At 50.2% G+C, this 16,157-nt stretch overlaps 4 protein-coding genes across 4 annotated transcripts; 3 read left to right on the top strand and 1 right to left on the bottom strand.

Moving 5' to 3' along the window:
* Positions 1–56: 56 nt before the first annotated feature.
* On the bottom strand, positions 57–1,381 carry BKA67DRAFT_525868 (uncharacterized protein; the record flags this gene model as incomplete). The annotated part of the gene is made up of 2 exons (XM_046098701.1): positions 57–460; positions 514–1,381. The coding sequence occupies 2 exons, from the start codon at positions 1,379–1,381 to the stop codon at positions 57–59; spliced, it is 1,272 nt and encodes a 423-aa protein (XP_045952294.1).
* A 909-nt stretch (positions 1,382–2,290) lies between these two features.
* On the top strand, positions 2,291–4,347 carry BKA67DRAFT_525824 (P-loop containing nucleoside triphosphate hydrolase protein; the record flags this gene model as incomplete). The annotated part of the gene is made up of 2 exons (XM_046098696.1): positions 2,291–2,512; positions 2,572–4,347. The coding sequence occupies 2 exons, from the start codon at positions 2,291–2,293 to the stop codon at positions 4,345–4,347; spliced, it is 1,998 nt and encodes a 665-aa protein (XP_045952293.1).
* A 2,558-nt stretch (positions 4,348–6,905) lies between these two features.
* Positions 6,906–9,229, top strand: BKA67DRAFT_663664 (uncharacterized protein; the record flags this gene model as incomplete). Its single annotated transcript, XM_046108225.1, has 3 exons — positions 6,906–7,087; positions 7,139–8,935; positions 8,986–9,229. The coding sequence occupies 3 exons, from the start codon at positions 6,906–6,908 to the stop codon at positions 9,227–9,229; spliced, it is 2,223 nt and encodes a 740-aa protein (XP_045952292.1).
* A 5,373-nt stretch (positions 9,230–14,602) lies between these two features.
* BKA67DRAFT_526516 (uncharacterized protein) lies at positions 14,603–15,172 on the top strand (the record flags this gene model as incomplete). The annotated part of the gene is made up of 2 exons (XM_046098761.1): positions 14,603–14,774; positions 14,838–15,172. 2 exons carry the CDS (start codon positions 14,603–14,605, stop codon positions 15,170–15,172), a joined length of 507 nt encoding a protein of 168 aa, XP_045952291.1.
* Between the last annotated feature and the right edge of the window lie 985 nt (positions 15,173–16,157).

Here is a 16,157-nt window from a genome sequence, read left to right as displayed (position 1 = left end):
TCGAATCCTCTGGCTCAAGTGTTGTCAAACATAAGCCCAAAACCAGTATATTGCCCTTATTTGGCCGCATCGCCCTTCTTTGCATCGTCCACTAGACTGTCCGCCATGGCATCAGCAGTTGCTTGCTTCAACCTCTCATTGTCGTCCGTTTTGGTATCTTTCGATGTCTTATCCTTGGTCTCCTTCTCGTCTTCACTGTCACCAAGACTGAAGGGATCGTGGTCGGCAATAGGATTTGGGTCAACGGCGGACATTGGCTGCCATTTGCTTGCTTTGCTTCCGGGTGATGGAGCGGCTGTGTTGTCCTTTGGGGGCAGCTTCGGTGATACGCTATAAGGGTCATCAATGTCATCGTGGCCGTCTTTGAAAGCGACCTTACGGCCCTCGGGTCTGGGCGACGGGGACGACCTGGGTGGCGGTCTATACACATTGGAATTGCTCGGCCGCCCTTGAGGTGCGGCTGAAGCCAGTTAGCATCGGAAATTAACAGATTTGACACTATTTTCGACTTACTGCCATCTGGGTTCAACCTGATTCCCGCGAAATCGTCGCTTAGTACCTGAGGATCTGCGTCATACCGATCGTAATCTGTGCTCCTGCGACCCGCCTCGGCACTGCGGCTGCTACTCCCCGGCTGGTTTCGTCTCGAAGGCTGAGACTCATCTTCCTCGGAATCATACTCGCCGTCGATGCGCTTTTTCAGGGCTGTAAACCAGGTGTTAACCTTGGACTGCGTCTCCAGGAAACCTTGTCGGAACTGTTCCTTGATAACGGGTAGATCGTCGTCGATGAAGCTGTGTTCCCGGTCATACATTTCGTTGGGCTTCAGACCAGTGGCTTGGCGGCGGTACGGTGGCTGCCCAGGCTGCCCAGGACTACGGTTCTGGGTTCTTCGCTCGTAAGCCGCATTGTCGTAGTGTTCGGCCAGTTGCCTAGCATATAACTCGTCGGCCTCCATCTGGGACATCGGGGCACGGCCCGTAGGTCGGGGCGGTTGTGGAGGCGGAGGAGCCTCGCGCTCGGTCGGCTCATCCTTAATGGCGTCAGGGTCGCTCATGCTCAAGAGCGCATTGAAGGCCGGATCGACTCGGCCCCCGCTGGCCACAAGCACAGCCTTGATAACTGTAGCATCGATGCTGGGGAAGGCCTCCTTCAGAATCTGCTCGTTCTTTTGAGTTTCAGTCATGGGCCGAGGAGGCTTCGGAGGAGCCGCCTCGTCGGTCGCTGCCGGAGCCGCAGTTATTGCAGTCGCGGAAGTTCCAGCAGAAGTCGCAGGAGCTTGGTGCGTGCCATCGTCGCCAAGAAAGCCAGCCTCTTGGACGTCATCGTCGTCCATATCGAATGGCTTGACAGTGGTTGGCGACTCTGGATTCGAGATCATCGACGTCCGCTTGTTCTATTTCAAGTGAGTGTCAGCGCTTGGCGTTGGTGCTCGTTATCGATACCAATGAGGATCAAGTGCGGCATTGCTCTATAACGTGCGAATGAATGAGGCCGGTCATGTGAAACTTACGGTCTCAGTCGGAGCTGCCATATTGGCGATATCGCGCAGATAAGGATGATTCTAAACAATCCGTGTACTGTTGAGAGAGGTCCAACCTAGATGAGCGACTCTTCAGGCTAGTTTGTAAATAAAAGCAAGACAATGAAAGCCTTCTGTGGTCCTTATAAAGTCCACCGGTCTGAAGAGGATAAGTCGCCTGTTGGCAAGGCAGCTTAGAATCTCGGTGTTAGGGGCAGCCGATCAATCGTAAGGGTCGTCCAAGCGTCGTCATTCTTGCCTTGGGAACAAGAGCATCAGTCGCGGATGATTGGCTAACACAGCTTAGCCTGACAGCTTGTGCCACGGTGCCACATGCCAATTCCATACTTAGAGTCGTTGCGCCAAAAGCCACAGTGGAACATGTATGCTGCCTGGAGAACAAACTCAAGCTGAGCTCAAGCTGAGGCGCTGGTAAAGAGGATATGTATCTACTCGAACTTATAACTGTGATTTACTATTTGCTGCGAGTCGTTACTAGTGTTGTAGGTCATTATCGAAGCATCTGTGTCGGATTCGACGCTGCACACTTTTCTGGGTTCAACATTTGTGACATGCACATATTCACCTCAGCCTATTTGGTGGTGCTGAGCTAAAACGCAACGGCACACTACAATTTTTTGCGCATTGCATGCCATTGAACCAACCAGATCCAGCGTGCGCTACAGGGTAGACACGGCGCCTCTTTGCAAGCAAGCACGGTCTTTCTTATCTCTGCCACAACCTTTGCTGTGTTTTCGAGCTTGAACAATGGCAGAGTTAGATCTTGGCTCGAGTTTTATTCCTGCCTTGCATAAACCTTCAGCCTTGCTTCCAATTGCAAAGCACCGAGACAGTCTACTTTACTTGATCGAGACAAAGCAAGTTACGATTGTCGTGGGGCAGACGGGCAGTGGTAAAACCACACAGCTTCCTCAGTTCCTTGCGCAAGCAGGATGGTGTGACGACGGGAAGGTGATAGGCGTCACGCAGGTACGTCCATGCTCCATGTGCAGGCTCAATTGTTGAGTAACGAGGCTGATTCAATACAGCCAAGACGGGTAGCTGCCACTACTGTTGCTATCAGAGTGGCAGAAGAAGTCGGGTGCGAACTGGGCACGGATGTTGGTTATTCCATCCGGTTCGAAGATATCACTTCGGCTGCGACAAAAATTAAGTTCCTGACAGATGGACTTCTCATTCGAGAAGCTCTGGTTGATCCTCTACTTTCTCGATATTCTGTGATCATGGTTGATGAAGCCCATGAGAGGTCCATCAGCACAGACATCCTTCTAGGACTTCTGAAGAAAATTCTCAAGCGAAGGCGAGATTTGCGAGTCGTCATTAGCAGCGCCACACTTCAGGCCAGAGACTTCCTAGATTTCTTCGCTCGGACACCAGACGACAAGGGAACCAACGGATCAAGGGATCATGAGACGGGCTCAATCATCAGCCTCGAGGGGAGAACATATCCCATCGATGTCTTATACCTGGAATCGCCCACAGAAGACTACGTGGAGAAGGCCATATCAACAGTCTTGGACATCCATACCAAAGAACCTGGGGGAGATATACTGGTATTCCTTACTGGTCGTGAGGAAATTGACAACGCAGTGGAAACCATTTCGGCTAGAGCTGCCGAATTGCAGACTAGATCACAATCAATCTTAGTCCTGCCTCTTTATGCTGGACTTTCGACTGAACAACAGATGTATGTTTTCGAAGAGGCACCTAAAAATACAAGAAAAGTCATCGTATCCACAAATATTGCTGAGGCATCCGTCACCATAGATGGGATCGTATATGTCGTCGACTCCGGTTTCGTAAAGCTTCGCGCCTTCGATCCAAGAACGGGGATCGAGACTTTGACAGCATCCCCCGTCTCAAAGGCCTCTGCATCACAGCGTGCGGGCAGAGCCGGTCGAACAAAACCTGGCAAATGTCTCCGCCTTTTCACCGAGGAACACTTCCAGACACTCCCAGATGCAAATATACCCGAAATTCAAAGGACGAATCTCGCACCTTTCGTGCTGCAACTGAAGGCATTGGGTATCGATAACGTCGTACGGTTCGACTACTTGACACCCCCGCCTGCGGAGCTCTTGATCAAAGCCACAGAACTTCTCTTCTCTCTTGGAGCTTTGGACGACTATGCAAAGTTGACGAGACCACTCGGAATGAGAATGGCAGAGCTTGCAGTTGAACCCATGATGGCCAAAACTTTGTTATCAGCCGCATCTTTCGCATGTCTTAGTGAAATTCTCACTATAGCTGCAATGACTAGTCTGGGCGGATCGATTTGGATTCAACGCGACGGGGAAAAGAAGCAGATGGAATCCGCAAGGCGAAAATTTGCAGCCGAAGAAGGTGACCACCTCACTTTACTCAACGTATATCAGACGTTTATAACGAAAGGAAAGAAGGAGGCGCGATTCTGCTACGAAAATCAATTGAATTTTAAGGCGATGAGCCGCGCTGTAAGCATTCGTGCACAACTCAAGCGGTATCTTGAGCGCTTCGGCGTCGTGGTTGACCAGACTCTCAAGGCCTCATCGACAAACAAAAGCGAACAGATCAGAAGGTGCCTTACTACAGGCTATTTTGCTCATGCAGCTAAAATGCAACCTGATGGCAGCTTTCGCAATGTGGAAGGAGGCACTGTACTCTATGCGCACCCGAGCTCCTTGATGTTCAATCGAAAGGCCGAGTGGGTAATATTCCATGAGATCATGGAAACTGGAAACAAAACCTTCATTCGCGATGTAACCAAAATCGAAAAGAAATGGCTCCTGGAGTATGCCTCCGATTTCTATCAGCTAATGCCTTAACACAGGGTAGGCTCAAAGCAAGCTCAAGCTTTACTTGACATAAGCAAGCAAAGAACGGCCTGGCTTCACGCCAACTGGTGACTGCATCATCCATAATAATATGCGATCAAAGTTCACGATCCCCGCAACTTCACCTTTAGTACTCGGGTTCCATACGGTGAAGGCTGCAGAAATCTCGTGGAAGCTACTGAGGACTCGGAAATGCGATTTAGGTGCAAACCTATCAACCTTTCTAGGGTTAGGAAAGTCGCAGAACCCCTGAGTCGTCATTCGAGGTACATGAGCGACCCAGTGTCACAAACATTATGCTTGTGATGAATCCTTTTTGACTTGCATTGTTACTCGATCATTGTTGGCATAATTGCGACTGGCCAATTGTCATTACAGTTTGCGAGTCAGTTTTGGATCTATTAGAACAGCCGTTCGCCGATCTTTGGTGGCGTTGACATATAATAGTAGCCCGTGAAGCTTCAGTCTTCGGGCAATGCTTCTCGTAGATTCCCAATCTTGACTCACTACAATGGTACTGGAAGTGTGTGTCTTGCACATACCGTGAAAGATCGGTTTCAGCCAGTACATATCTCTAAACAATTGAATCTATTTCATTTGTTCGTCCCCACACTTCATCTGATGTTTTTGATTCTTGGTCCGTGAATCCCAATCAAAAGAGCCATCCCATACTCCGGGTACGACACTTCGACGCGGGGATTCTTCAGCCCCTTCATGTATGCCGAAAGGTTACTGCAGCTCGAAAAGTACATAAGTAGTCCTAGTTATCCTCGGGCACACGCATTCACCGCAATATTGAAAACACTCAGAGCACATAAGCCTGCAACCACTTCAAATTAGAAGTTAGTGGTACAATAACTCTCACACAGCCCTGCGGGGACTTCTCCACCGCAAGGTATCGTGCTCTTCTTGCAATTTCATCCTACCATAACTCCGTAGACAAGTGTTCCAAAAGATTGATCTGGAAGGATGCACTGATGTCATCTCTGTTGTGATTTCAGCAGAGTCTCGCCATGGCCGAGAATAATAGAAACAATCAAGCCTTTTTATGCGCTAAAGTTCGAGACTTCAAAGTTCTGTTCTCCTGCACACAATAATAAGCCTCATTGGCAGCCTTCGCCCCCATGGACGGCCCGCAATTCTAAGCAAGCCCCAGCCGAGCAGACCGGCCGCCGCCGCTTGTGATTCGCGTCCTCTCCTCGACAAGCTTGAAAATGCCTGGGTTGTTCCCCTGAGCCATTCAGTGTTGGAGGAGTAGTGATCGCTTATTTTCATCTCGGGGAACAGTAGTAGCAATGTATCGTCCCACTCGAATTTATGAGCGGAGTGACCTGTTCATCTGAGCGAGGGGGGCACCGTCTGTTCGCCTGTAGCGGTCTAGCAGGCTACTGGCTGGGCAATAGCAGGGCACTCCTGGGCCTGCTCTTTTGGAAACAGGTCGAGAGCCATCATTGGCGGGACTGATATGGGCTCGAGGCAACGACAGACTTGGCTCTAAGAAACAAACAAGATTAGCGCCCGATATAATCCATGTCGGTTCTCCTGTTCCTGCATTGAGCCCCTGCACCGTTCCTCCCAGGATTCTCATCCAGAGGAGGCCCGGAATCTCATGTGTCGAAGAACATGGATGGGCAGTGACAAGTTGTCAAGATGGTGCTAAACGAGTTGTTCGCTTTGGAGACAATCCTTTGCGCCGCGATCCTCGAGATGGTGTGGCTGTAGCTGTAACTGTAACTGTGACTACATACAGATTTGTCTGCGAGGAATTCTGGCGAGGCATTCTGTTGCCAATCGACGACTCCAAGCTAAGTACATAGTACGCTCATACCAAGCAATCCCAAGGTTGCGAAGCCCTCTCCACCCCCTGCTTCATTTCCGCCAAATCAATTTCAATTCGTCGTCCCCTGGTCCCAAGCACCATCAATCTAGAGCATTAGGTACATGGAGGTTGTATCCATCGTTCTCCACACATTTGCAGGTGGCTTTCATCTCCTTCGGGTTGGCCTGACTTCTTCCGTTCTTTTCTCCCTTATCCCATTCTTCGACCGCCTCAATCCTCAATCCTACAGGCGTTGCTTGAGAATCGGTCAATCGACCTTTTTTTTTTTTGCCTGCTTTTGGCGTGCCATTCTTTCGAACAACCAACTATCTAGTCACTCTTTTTCTATACACCTCTTGGGTCACTCCTTTCCCAATATTGCTTAAGGAGGATAATCTGTTGCCAAAAGTGCTTACCCAATAATTTTCACAACTCGATTTACGATCTTGAACACTATCCCATACCACCCGAAACCCGGCTTCGAACATTTCTCTTGTTTCCCGGTTATGCTCCAACCTTTCTACCAAAGCTAGAACGCGTCGTCTTGCCAGCCCTTTGTAATCATTTCTCTGTAATAGCGACCGTCTTTGGATTACTATCAACCAACGTTTGTCCGTTCGAAGGCCAAACAGACCTGGGGAGAGCCGCAGTTATGGAGGGTCACTTTCACAGCCACGGGCATCACCATCTGCATAGACGTGCGCATCAGGTCAGCTCGAGGATATCTACCATGCCGACCGAAGAGGTGGTGAGTTTGGCAAAGCGAGCCAAGATTACTGAGCCGGTGCCTTCAACCAACACATTTTTATCCCTCTTCCGACGAGCGACTTGCGAGAGCGGCGATACCTCATCTGCCTGTGAGAAACCAGTTGGTGGCTCAAGTTTGACTTTGATCATTACCTTGGCTGTTTGGTAAGTGGCCCGCTCCAACTCGACGTTTTGTAGTCCTGACTTCCATCCAAGTATTCCTATATTCCTTGCATTCTGTGTGCTCATCTACTTGCACCGCCGAACCAAGAGGTTACAAGCGAAGGAGGATCAGGATGACAGATACAAGTCAATGGATTTTGGAATGGGCGAAGCTAACGCCAAGGGTTCCAAGAGAAAGAGCAAGCTTTTTGGGGGTGAGAAGGAGGGCAGCCACGCCAAGGGGCTTTCGATGGACATGAACTTGTCAAGCCCGTATTTGCTACCAACAGGTCCGCAACAGTCTCACGAGTCGCTCAATTCATTGGCACGGACGTTGCAGAACCAAGAAGACCCTTACCGACATGTTGATTCGTATCTTGGAAGCGATGCTGCCTCGATGCGGTCTTTCCCCAAGGGAGCTGACGGCCGAGCATCTGTCTTCACGGCCCGCACGAACATGAGCGGCCGTGACTCTCCCAGAGTGGCACCAAAAATGAATTTTCCTGCCCGCCAGGGATCGATACCTACTGCTCCACTGCCCCAGATTCCTGCTGCTAAGGAAATTTTCCGCGAGGAAGCCAGCGGAACCCCCCCTCCGCAATATGCCCCTCCATCCAAGAATGGTTTCAACTTCACCGACGATAATACTGCGGCGCCCCAGGTCGGTGGCGAGCATGTTACCATGCCTGCAATGCCTGAAATCCAAGAACCAGCGCCAATTGCGAAGCCGCTTGGTCAGAAAGGCGTCCAAGTGACCGAGCGCCCAATTTCGTACGAATCAATCAAGGCTGCTCAACCTTTCGTGGGTGCAGTTGCTGGGGATAGGGACTCTTCCGCACTGCCGGCTTCGGATTTATACCACGGAAACGTTGGCGGACTCGGAATCATGGGCGCAAATGCTCCTCAATCAGCATCCAAATTAGCCCCGATAGACACTACACCAGTGAGCTTGCGACCGGGCAGAAAGGACTCTGCACCGGTGGTGTCAGAAGTGCCTTCCGAGTACTCTGATTATGCAAGCTATGGCCAGTATGATTACCCAGAAGAGGATGACGACAGAGGACGACGGGCAAGCCGAGCACCTGCGGAGCAAGATCCCCCTCATCCTGCTGCACTTGGCGTCCCGAACATGGACAACAAGCGCTTGTCCGTCGGTGTCCGCCCGTTGCCTCCGGCTGACTATCTTGAGTCCGAGGACCCGGAGTTCAGAGCCAACCGCATTCGATCCTTCTACAAGGAGTACTTCGAGGATGGCTCGGAACCAAGGCCTCCCATGCCCCAGCCTCAAAAAGCGCAATACTACGAGGATTACGACGCAGGCTACGGTGGCGACGCACCTTACTACGACCCAGCGTCCAATGCCTTCGTCATGCCTTATGCTGAGCCAGTCACCCGCCGCGCCATGACACCACCTCCTAATAACAGAAGACCTATGCCTGGTCCTAGACAGGGTGGACCTCGTGGCCCCCCTGGGCCCCGTGGTATGGGAATGGGATCACCAGGACCAGGAGCCAGGCCCCGCGCTGGTTCTACCATGTCCGGCGGACGATTTGGTCCTATGAGCCCCCGACCCGGCTCTTCCGCCTCGGCACGTATGGGTGGCCGTCCCGGACCGAAGAAACCCGTTCCTCCGCCGTCCGCCCTTTCCACTTTGCCCACCGCTTCCAAGGTCCAAGATGAGCACTTCATGATCTTGAACCCCATAGACTTCGCTCCTCCTCCCACTTGGAAGGATAAGGCCGCCGGCCGATCGCAAAGCCCCATGGGTGAACGACGTGCCTACAACCTGAATGTCCCGGTTTCCTCGCCCCTGGTGAGCTCATTCGACGACACTCCAACCCTGCCTAGCCCGTAAGTGCTCCCACTTCCACAAACTGAGACATGCATCTAACAGCCTCTAGTCACTTGTTGCGCAAGTCAGGCACCTTCACGTCATTGGACTTTGCGCCTCCCAAGAGATTCAAGGATCCCGACTCCATGAGCGATGCTGGCAGTGTGCGCAGCATGGGTAGTGGCATTTCGGCCATGCAGAACAAGGCTCTTCGCGACGGTGCTGGTCGTATCAGCCGTCTGCCGGAAGATCAAGTCTTCACCCAAGCAGCGCTGGGCAATGTGTTGAAGCCGAATTGGGGAATGCGAGACTAAGCTCCATCTCCCAATTGTCTCTTGGTCTTGCATTTCCAGCGGCGTTGTGATTTTCGAAAGCTTCTTGCCATCTGTTGTACTGATAATGTCTTTTTCTCAATATTTTTGAGACCGGAGTATCTAAGGGTCATGATGGATTCATATACTTGCATGGCAGCACTACACATTTTGATATATATAGATGAGGGAAAAGGTTGAATAGAGTGCTATGCTTATAAGCTGTCGAGAATCTTGCAAAAACACATTCAGACAAGCCAGAAGTCGAAAAATAGAAAATTCCGACAAAAAGTTCCCATAACAAAAGTTCAATAAATCTCGAACAAGCTGTCCTCTTCAAGATATTGGGGTTGCAGTTGGATTAAGCTATGAGATATGTGTAGGTCGTTTTATCGTTGGTGCATGATTTAACTGTTTCCGGCAGGGCAGGGTCGATTCAACTGGTTCAGACAGTCGAGTTAACAAACGAGAGCCACACCCTCAGCTTCAATATATGTAGATAGGATTAAATTGATCAGATCCATTGAAAAATTGGGCAATACGAGTCTCAGGCAAGGTCCTTATTAACAAAGAGCCGCTAGGCACCCCGCCGATATAGTGATGTTGTGCCTACGTATGTGTAGTGCACAGAGCTCTTATTTGATAGCGTGAATAGTATGAATGTTACGACGAAACACTAGCAACGATGGAGGACGAAGATGATCAACATCCAGCTACCCGTCCTAACTTAGATCGGGCGGCCAATTTGGAGACCAAGTTGCGCTCGCTCATCGATCTTTGGCCGGAAGACAAGGAAAGGACCACCTGCCTTTCTGGGTAACCTGTGGCTCACGCAGCGAACGAGAAAGCTCCGACTGCCGGCTGGCATATCCGGGTGCATATCTAGATGACGTTGGATTGTTAATGCGGACCGATTACCAGAACGTTGGGGTAATAATAAGCAAGGGTCAATTAGATAGGTTCGCAGAAACTTTGAAAATAGCCAGGGTTTGGAAGGGTTGTAGCAGATTGTTGTTAATGCCAATCGTGGTGACGGGATTGCACTAGGCACGTCATTTTGATATTGAGCATGTAGTAAAACCTGGAGCGCTAGGGGGTTTGGGTGGTTTGGCCGGATTTGAGGATAATGGGACAGCGTGCGCATGCCAGGTCTAATCAGACGAAAGAACACATGTTGACAGGGCAAGACCAAGTGGAAGAAAAAAATAAAAATAAAAAGGCGAGATCTGGTAGTTCCCTACAAAGGGTGGCGACCATAAGGACTAACGATACCGGTAAAAGTTGAAGTATAAAGGGAGGTGCTTAAAAAGATACATCTGTACAGGCCGCGATAACAAACGAGTTCACTATGACTAAGAAACTAAACTTGGCAAGATGAAATGTCTAGAGCTCAACGAGAGAAGTCGACCTGTGCCGGCGTAAGTTCTGCAATGCACACGAGGAGATATCCATGGAAAATGCGATGGGTATGCCGTCTCACCATGAACTTTGAGGTTATCTTGCGGCCTAGTAAGGATTTGGGTCCTCATAGCAACTCCATAGTCCAAAGCTTAACAATGGTTTCTTGGCTCGCTAGAGACGTGGATAGGATATGGGATATCACATGCTATCGCGTATTTGGGTGCCAAAATATCAGATACTGGACAAAAGGTTCGGTTCAAACGAGATGGTATTACGGCATGTCAGGGGAACGGTCGGCGGTACGGCACAGAACCTAAGTACCTAAATATTACTCCATTCCAGCCCAGCCGTATTTTTACAGTGTATAAAACAACTATATGGTGTATAGAACAGGCGGACAATAGGGTTAAAATATTCAAGGTCCCCATCAAGTTTCTAGCCTGCCGTGATTCCCGGAATATTAGCAGGCCACTAGCAACGAGTTCTGGGAGTTACAGGTATAAGCTTTGTTGTTAGTCTAGGCATAGAGTGTAACCGAGCGAATTTAGCAGGCACAGAATCCAGCCAGAATTTTGAAACTATAGTGACGAATGAATGATGGTCGCAGTTCAGAGAAAAAAAAAATTGTGGCTGTCTAATTGCTTTGATAACATTGTGCGGCCTGCATGGCATCCCGTGAGCTATGTTAAAATTTCACCCGAGATTGGATTTGCTGCCAGGATAATATGCCGCTTCTGCTGAACATGTAAACATGTAAACATGACACGCGACATCACAGCTCACACGTTGTTAGTTGTATCGAATCCACATAGCGCTATACCCACTGAGACTTGCCAAGACGACAGAACTTGAACGGCGTGGGAAAATCGGTAGACTTGACGGCATAAAACATGCCTTTACGAGATCATCTCCTTGTCGGAAAAAAAAAACCAGGAACCAAAAATCCCCCGAAAAGGGGACCCGGAGGCTGAATCAAGGTTCTGGGAGAATAGATATGACTTACAACGGGCAATCCGCCCACTCCACGACGCCACCACTTCCAAAGAGCGCCGACTATCTTCTCGGGAATCACGAACTCAAAATCGGTACTTAACTTCCGGCAACATTTAACAAAACAAAGGAAGATAGTGCGAGAAAAGTACAGTGAGTTCGGAAGGCTGAAGGGTTATACGAAAAGCGATTGTCAGACACGAGAGGCGAAACATCAACACGAGACGAAGCCATCGATGGACCTTGCCTTCCAAAACATCCAAAAACCTTTGAGAAAACAACAGGCTTCAGAAACAACAAACAGTTGGGAAAATAAGACACAGTTGTCATTGGTTGTGATCTATGGTCTGTCGAACCGATCAAGCATTGCATGACAGCTCGGCATTGGATCTGAAACTATAACGAACCCCTCGACATAGAGCGAGCGGGAAGAATACTTACAGTACCACCAACTGCACACAGCACACTCGACAAATCGTCACTTCTCACGGCCAATCGTCGATGCTGGCAGCAACGATTCCAACGAGCGGAATACGAGCAGCAAGTTTCTGGTTCTTGGCAAAGGCACTCCGCAACAGCACACATCAAGTGCCTGGATCGGCATAGCGGGCTCCAGCCTAACGAGTCGCTAGCAAGGCACCGTCGTACCGGCACCGGTCAAATCCGCCCGAAAAAGGCATCAGCAATAAGGTAGCAGCAAGCAGCAGCAGCAGCACCACAAAGAACCACGACCTCTTGCTTTAGTCCGTGAGTTGGTGCGAAAACTACAGCGATTCTGCACCAAGTTTGTCTCTGCAGCCGCGGATCCGAAGAATCACTTTTGCGCGCTTGCAAATTGCAGTGTAGCCACTCGTTTTCATCCCCTTTCAATCCCTCCTTCAGCCTTTTACGTGAGGACATTCCAGCTGTCAGTTATATCTTCAGCTGAAGACATTCATTTTCATTACTACAAGGCCAACTCAAAGGTCTTGGCGCATGCCTTGCCCTCCAGCTACGGTTGTCCGTCCCAAAACAGATTGAATGCGGAGATTGACGACAGGGAACACCGGCTCATCTTCATTCACTCGCTCCTAAGAATCTTGCAGCATTCTGTCATTGGCCTCGCCTTGCTGCTGGAACCCCTACCTGCAGCAGCCCACCCTGTTCGCTCTGAATCAGAATTCTCCTCTTTTCGCAATCTCACATCCTCCCCTCATTTAAAAGAAAGTTGGCTCGGCGACATCATCCTTGAGCTATTATCACTTGGCCTCGAATTGGACGCATTCTGATATTTTTCGAATATTTCATTTCCTGGCAACGTCTTTTGAGACATTGTGCCAGTTTGGAACATAGGGACCTCCTAGGATCAGCGGGCCGGGCGTCATTCTGTCCAGTCGTTTTTCCTTGTTTCCCCCCAGTCGACGCTCACAACGAGCCGAGAGACAACCAAAAAAACGACACGAGGGACGCACTCAGCCACGCTGACTAGCGCCCGTCGTCCAATCGCCCCTAGGTCCAGCTTTTACCTCAAGACTGTGCTAAGGCGCTGGCTGCAGCAGCTCTGCATTAAGCCTGAGCGCCGTCATCCAAGGGCCAGCCTGGGTCAGACTTGGACTCTTACAGGCCAGAAGTCAAGTGTCAGGTCGAGAGGTCAGAGGCCAGAGATCAACGTTACTTTGTGTGGGCGCTGCGTTTAGCTCCATTCAGTGTACTGTGTTTTTTTCTTAACCCATTCGATATCTCCTCCCCCCATCACTGTCTCGCATCTCCAGCGTCTCACATCGTCAAACTCGAAACAAGTCGTCAAGTCATTCACCAACCACTTGCGCTTCTCTCGTCCAGTCTTTTGGACTGCGGGAAAGCCTAGCACGACCGTCGAGTTTGCTCAAGGTACGCAAACATGCCCTCTTCCTGCTGATCTCTTATTGTGTCGCGCTCAGTCCTGGGACTGTTTTGAGACAATTGCCAATTGGACCTGCAATGGGGTTTGTCGCAGCGCCCTGACATACATCGGCGCACATTTATCACGTCGGTCGCTGATTATCGTTCACTCGCATTGCAATCAACAATTCAATTGGCGATGTCTTCATTATTTGTGGCTGTTATTCATCGCCTTCGTCATCATCACCTCTATTTGAGCCCGCTAACATGATCCCTCCTGGCAGGCACTTCTCTAGGGTGAAAGTCGTAAGACAATTCACCATGTCTTCCAATACTACAAGTACGGGCACTGGCACCACTACTACCGCAGCTGGCCCGACAACTGCGTCGAGTCCGCTCACCACTCCCACGAGTCTTATTTCTGTAACTCAAGAAGAGGCGTCCACTAACACTCCTACCACCACAGCTCCCACGGAGACCACTGCGGAGACCACTGCCGCAGCTCCCACTACTTCTACAAGTGCGGAAACGACGCCTACTACTGCCGCTCCCACTTCAGAGACAACTTCTACAACGCAGACAACTCCTGCCACGTCGACCACACCTACTACACTTGCCACATCAACAGCGGCCACAACTACGCCAACGAGCACCACGACAACACCAACGTCTGCCGCGACTCCAACAACGACAACACCTACTGCGACACCAACAACAGCACCAACGACAGCGCCCACAACCACCTCGCCTACTAGTCCCACCACAGCGACAACACCCACCACATCGCCAACATCTACCACGCCCACGACTACTGTCGTCACGACAGAAGTCACCTCTAGCCAAAATGGAAGTACTATGGTCATCACCATTACCTCGACACGAGCTGTCGATGGAGCCGCAACTTCCAGTGGTAGCAGTGCTTCGTCAACATCAACTTCTGGTATCATCACAGGTGACAGTTCTAGCAGCGGCAGCGGTCTGAACTCATCTGGCAAGATCGCCGTGGCCGTTGTAGTGCCAATTGCCGCCGTAGCACTTCTTGTTGTTGCCGCAATCTTCTTCTGGCGGAAACGAAAGTCTCGAAAGGACGCCGAAGAAGAGAGGAGGAAGGAGGTAGAGGACTACATGTACAACCCGAATGCTGATCCCACGCTTCCCGATGTTGCTGGCAGTACTGGCGGCGCCTACGAGATGAAGGAGGACGCCTCTTCTTCAGGCTACCGTGGTTGGGGATCGACTACCCTCGGTGGCTCTACTGGACGGAAAGCATCGACTACCATGTCCGGTGGTGCAGCAGGTGTGGCTTACTCGGACGGCACTCCCGCCACTCAATACGGCAATGCATCTGACACGCGATCAGGAGAACCTCTGATGAGCGACGGCTCTCACTCGCCCGAAGGTGAAATTTTAGGTGCCATGGGTCCGTCAACCGCAGAAAACGCCCGGGGAAACGTCCATCGTGGACCGTCGAACGCTTCGTCCTCATACAGTGCTGCCGGCCGTTCTGACGGCTCTGGCGAAGTTGGCGTGGCTTACGGCGGCCCTGGATATTACGATCAGTATAGCCCCTACGACAATACCCAGCAGGGCGGAGGTCAACCAATCATTCGTGACAACCCGGCTCGACGAAACACTCGGATTGAGAACCCATCTCACTTTCCTCAGCAAAGCGCCGGCATCTCGCAGAACTTCTAGTTAGACTGCGTCATGAGAGGCTTTCTGGTGGACTTCTTTTTTTCTGTACTTCTGAGATACCCCAATCAGGGTGGTTTCTGCCGCCTCTTAATAACCACGTCGCCCTCTATGGCGTAGCATACACGCTTCGTTCTTTTATTCTCGACTTGGGCGTTCATTGATTATGCATATTTAACGGTCTTTTAAGCATAACTCAATTCTGCCGCCACATTCGCAGCTCTTTCGACTGCTCAACTTACACACGATCCTAGCATCACTTGTCAACAATGAAACATTGTTGATGATTCTGGACAAAAGTACATATTTTGGGGACATTTTCCTACCCTGTATTTCGAAAAACAGCATACACAAGCGACCCCCTATATTTCCTATTTTTATCGAATTAATGCACTACGATCCAACGTCATCACTCGGTGTACATGCTTTGAGACTTAGGGCAGTGCACAATAAGCGCTTCCTGTCAGCTGCCAATATGCAGTCATGACACGACGCAGAACATGACACAGTGGGTGTGTTCATGGACCAATAAACGGATATTTCGTTGCTCTAAGAGCATGAATGAATTAGAGCTGACGGATCTACGACTCTGGAATTCGAAGTTCGGTGGATACTAGTCATGGCCTGCACGGCATAGTTGCGAGACGTGAAGCTCAGGTTACTGTTACAGCACGGGCGTACAATTGTCGTTATATACTACGTGGGGGAAATGTAGAGGCAATAAGGTCACATGGTGTATGCGAATGTCTATAGAATAATTCACAACTCATAGTTGTTTGATCCTTGCGTGTCGCTTACATCTATCTGTTTCCAATCGTATCGGTTTACCCTCCTAAGATGTTTTCTACGGCAATACATCAATCTTTATGCGGTGCGCTCAACATCTTGAGCGCTGGTTTGCACATGATTTGATTCGAGACTGAGAAACGGGATCTTAATAATACTTGATTCGATCAGCTTCTTTCTCAAAATTTATGTGGTCACCGGT

Source organism: Truncatella angustata (assembly GCF_020726525.1).
Source record: "Truncatella angustata strain MPI-SDFR-AT-0073 chromosome Unknown BKA67scaffold_10, whole genome shotgun sequence".
Classification (NCBI taxonomy): domain Eukaryota; kingdom Fungi; phylum Ascomycota; class Sordariomycetes; order Amphisphaeriales; family Sporocadaceae; genus Truncatella; species Truncatella angustata.
This window is presented reverse-complemented; position numbering and strand designations above follow the sequence as displayed.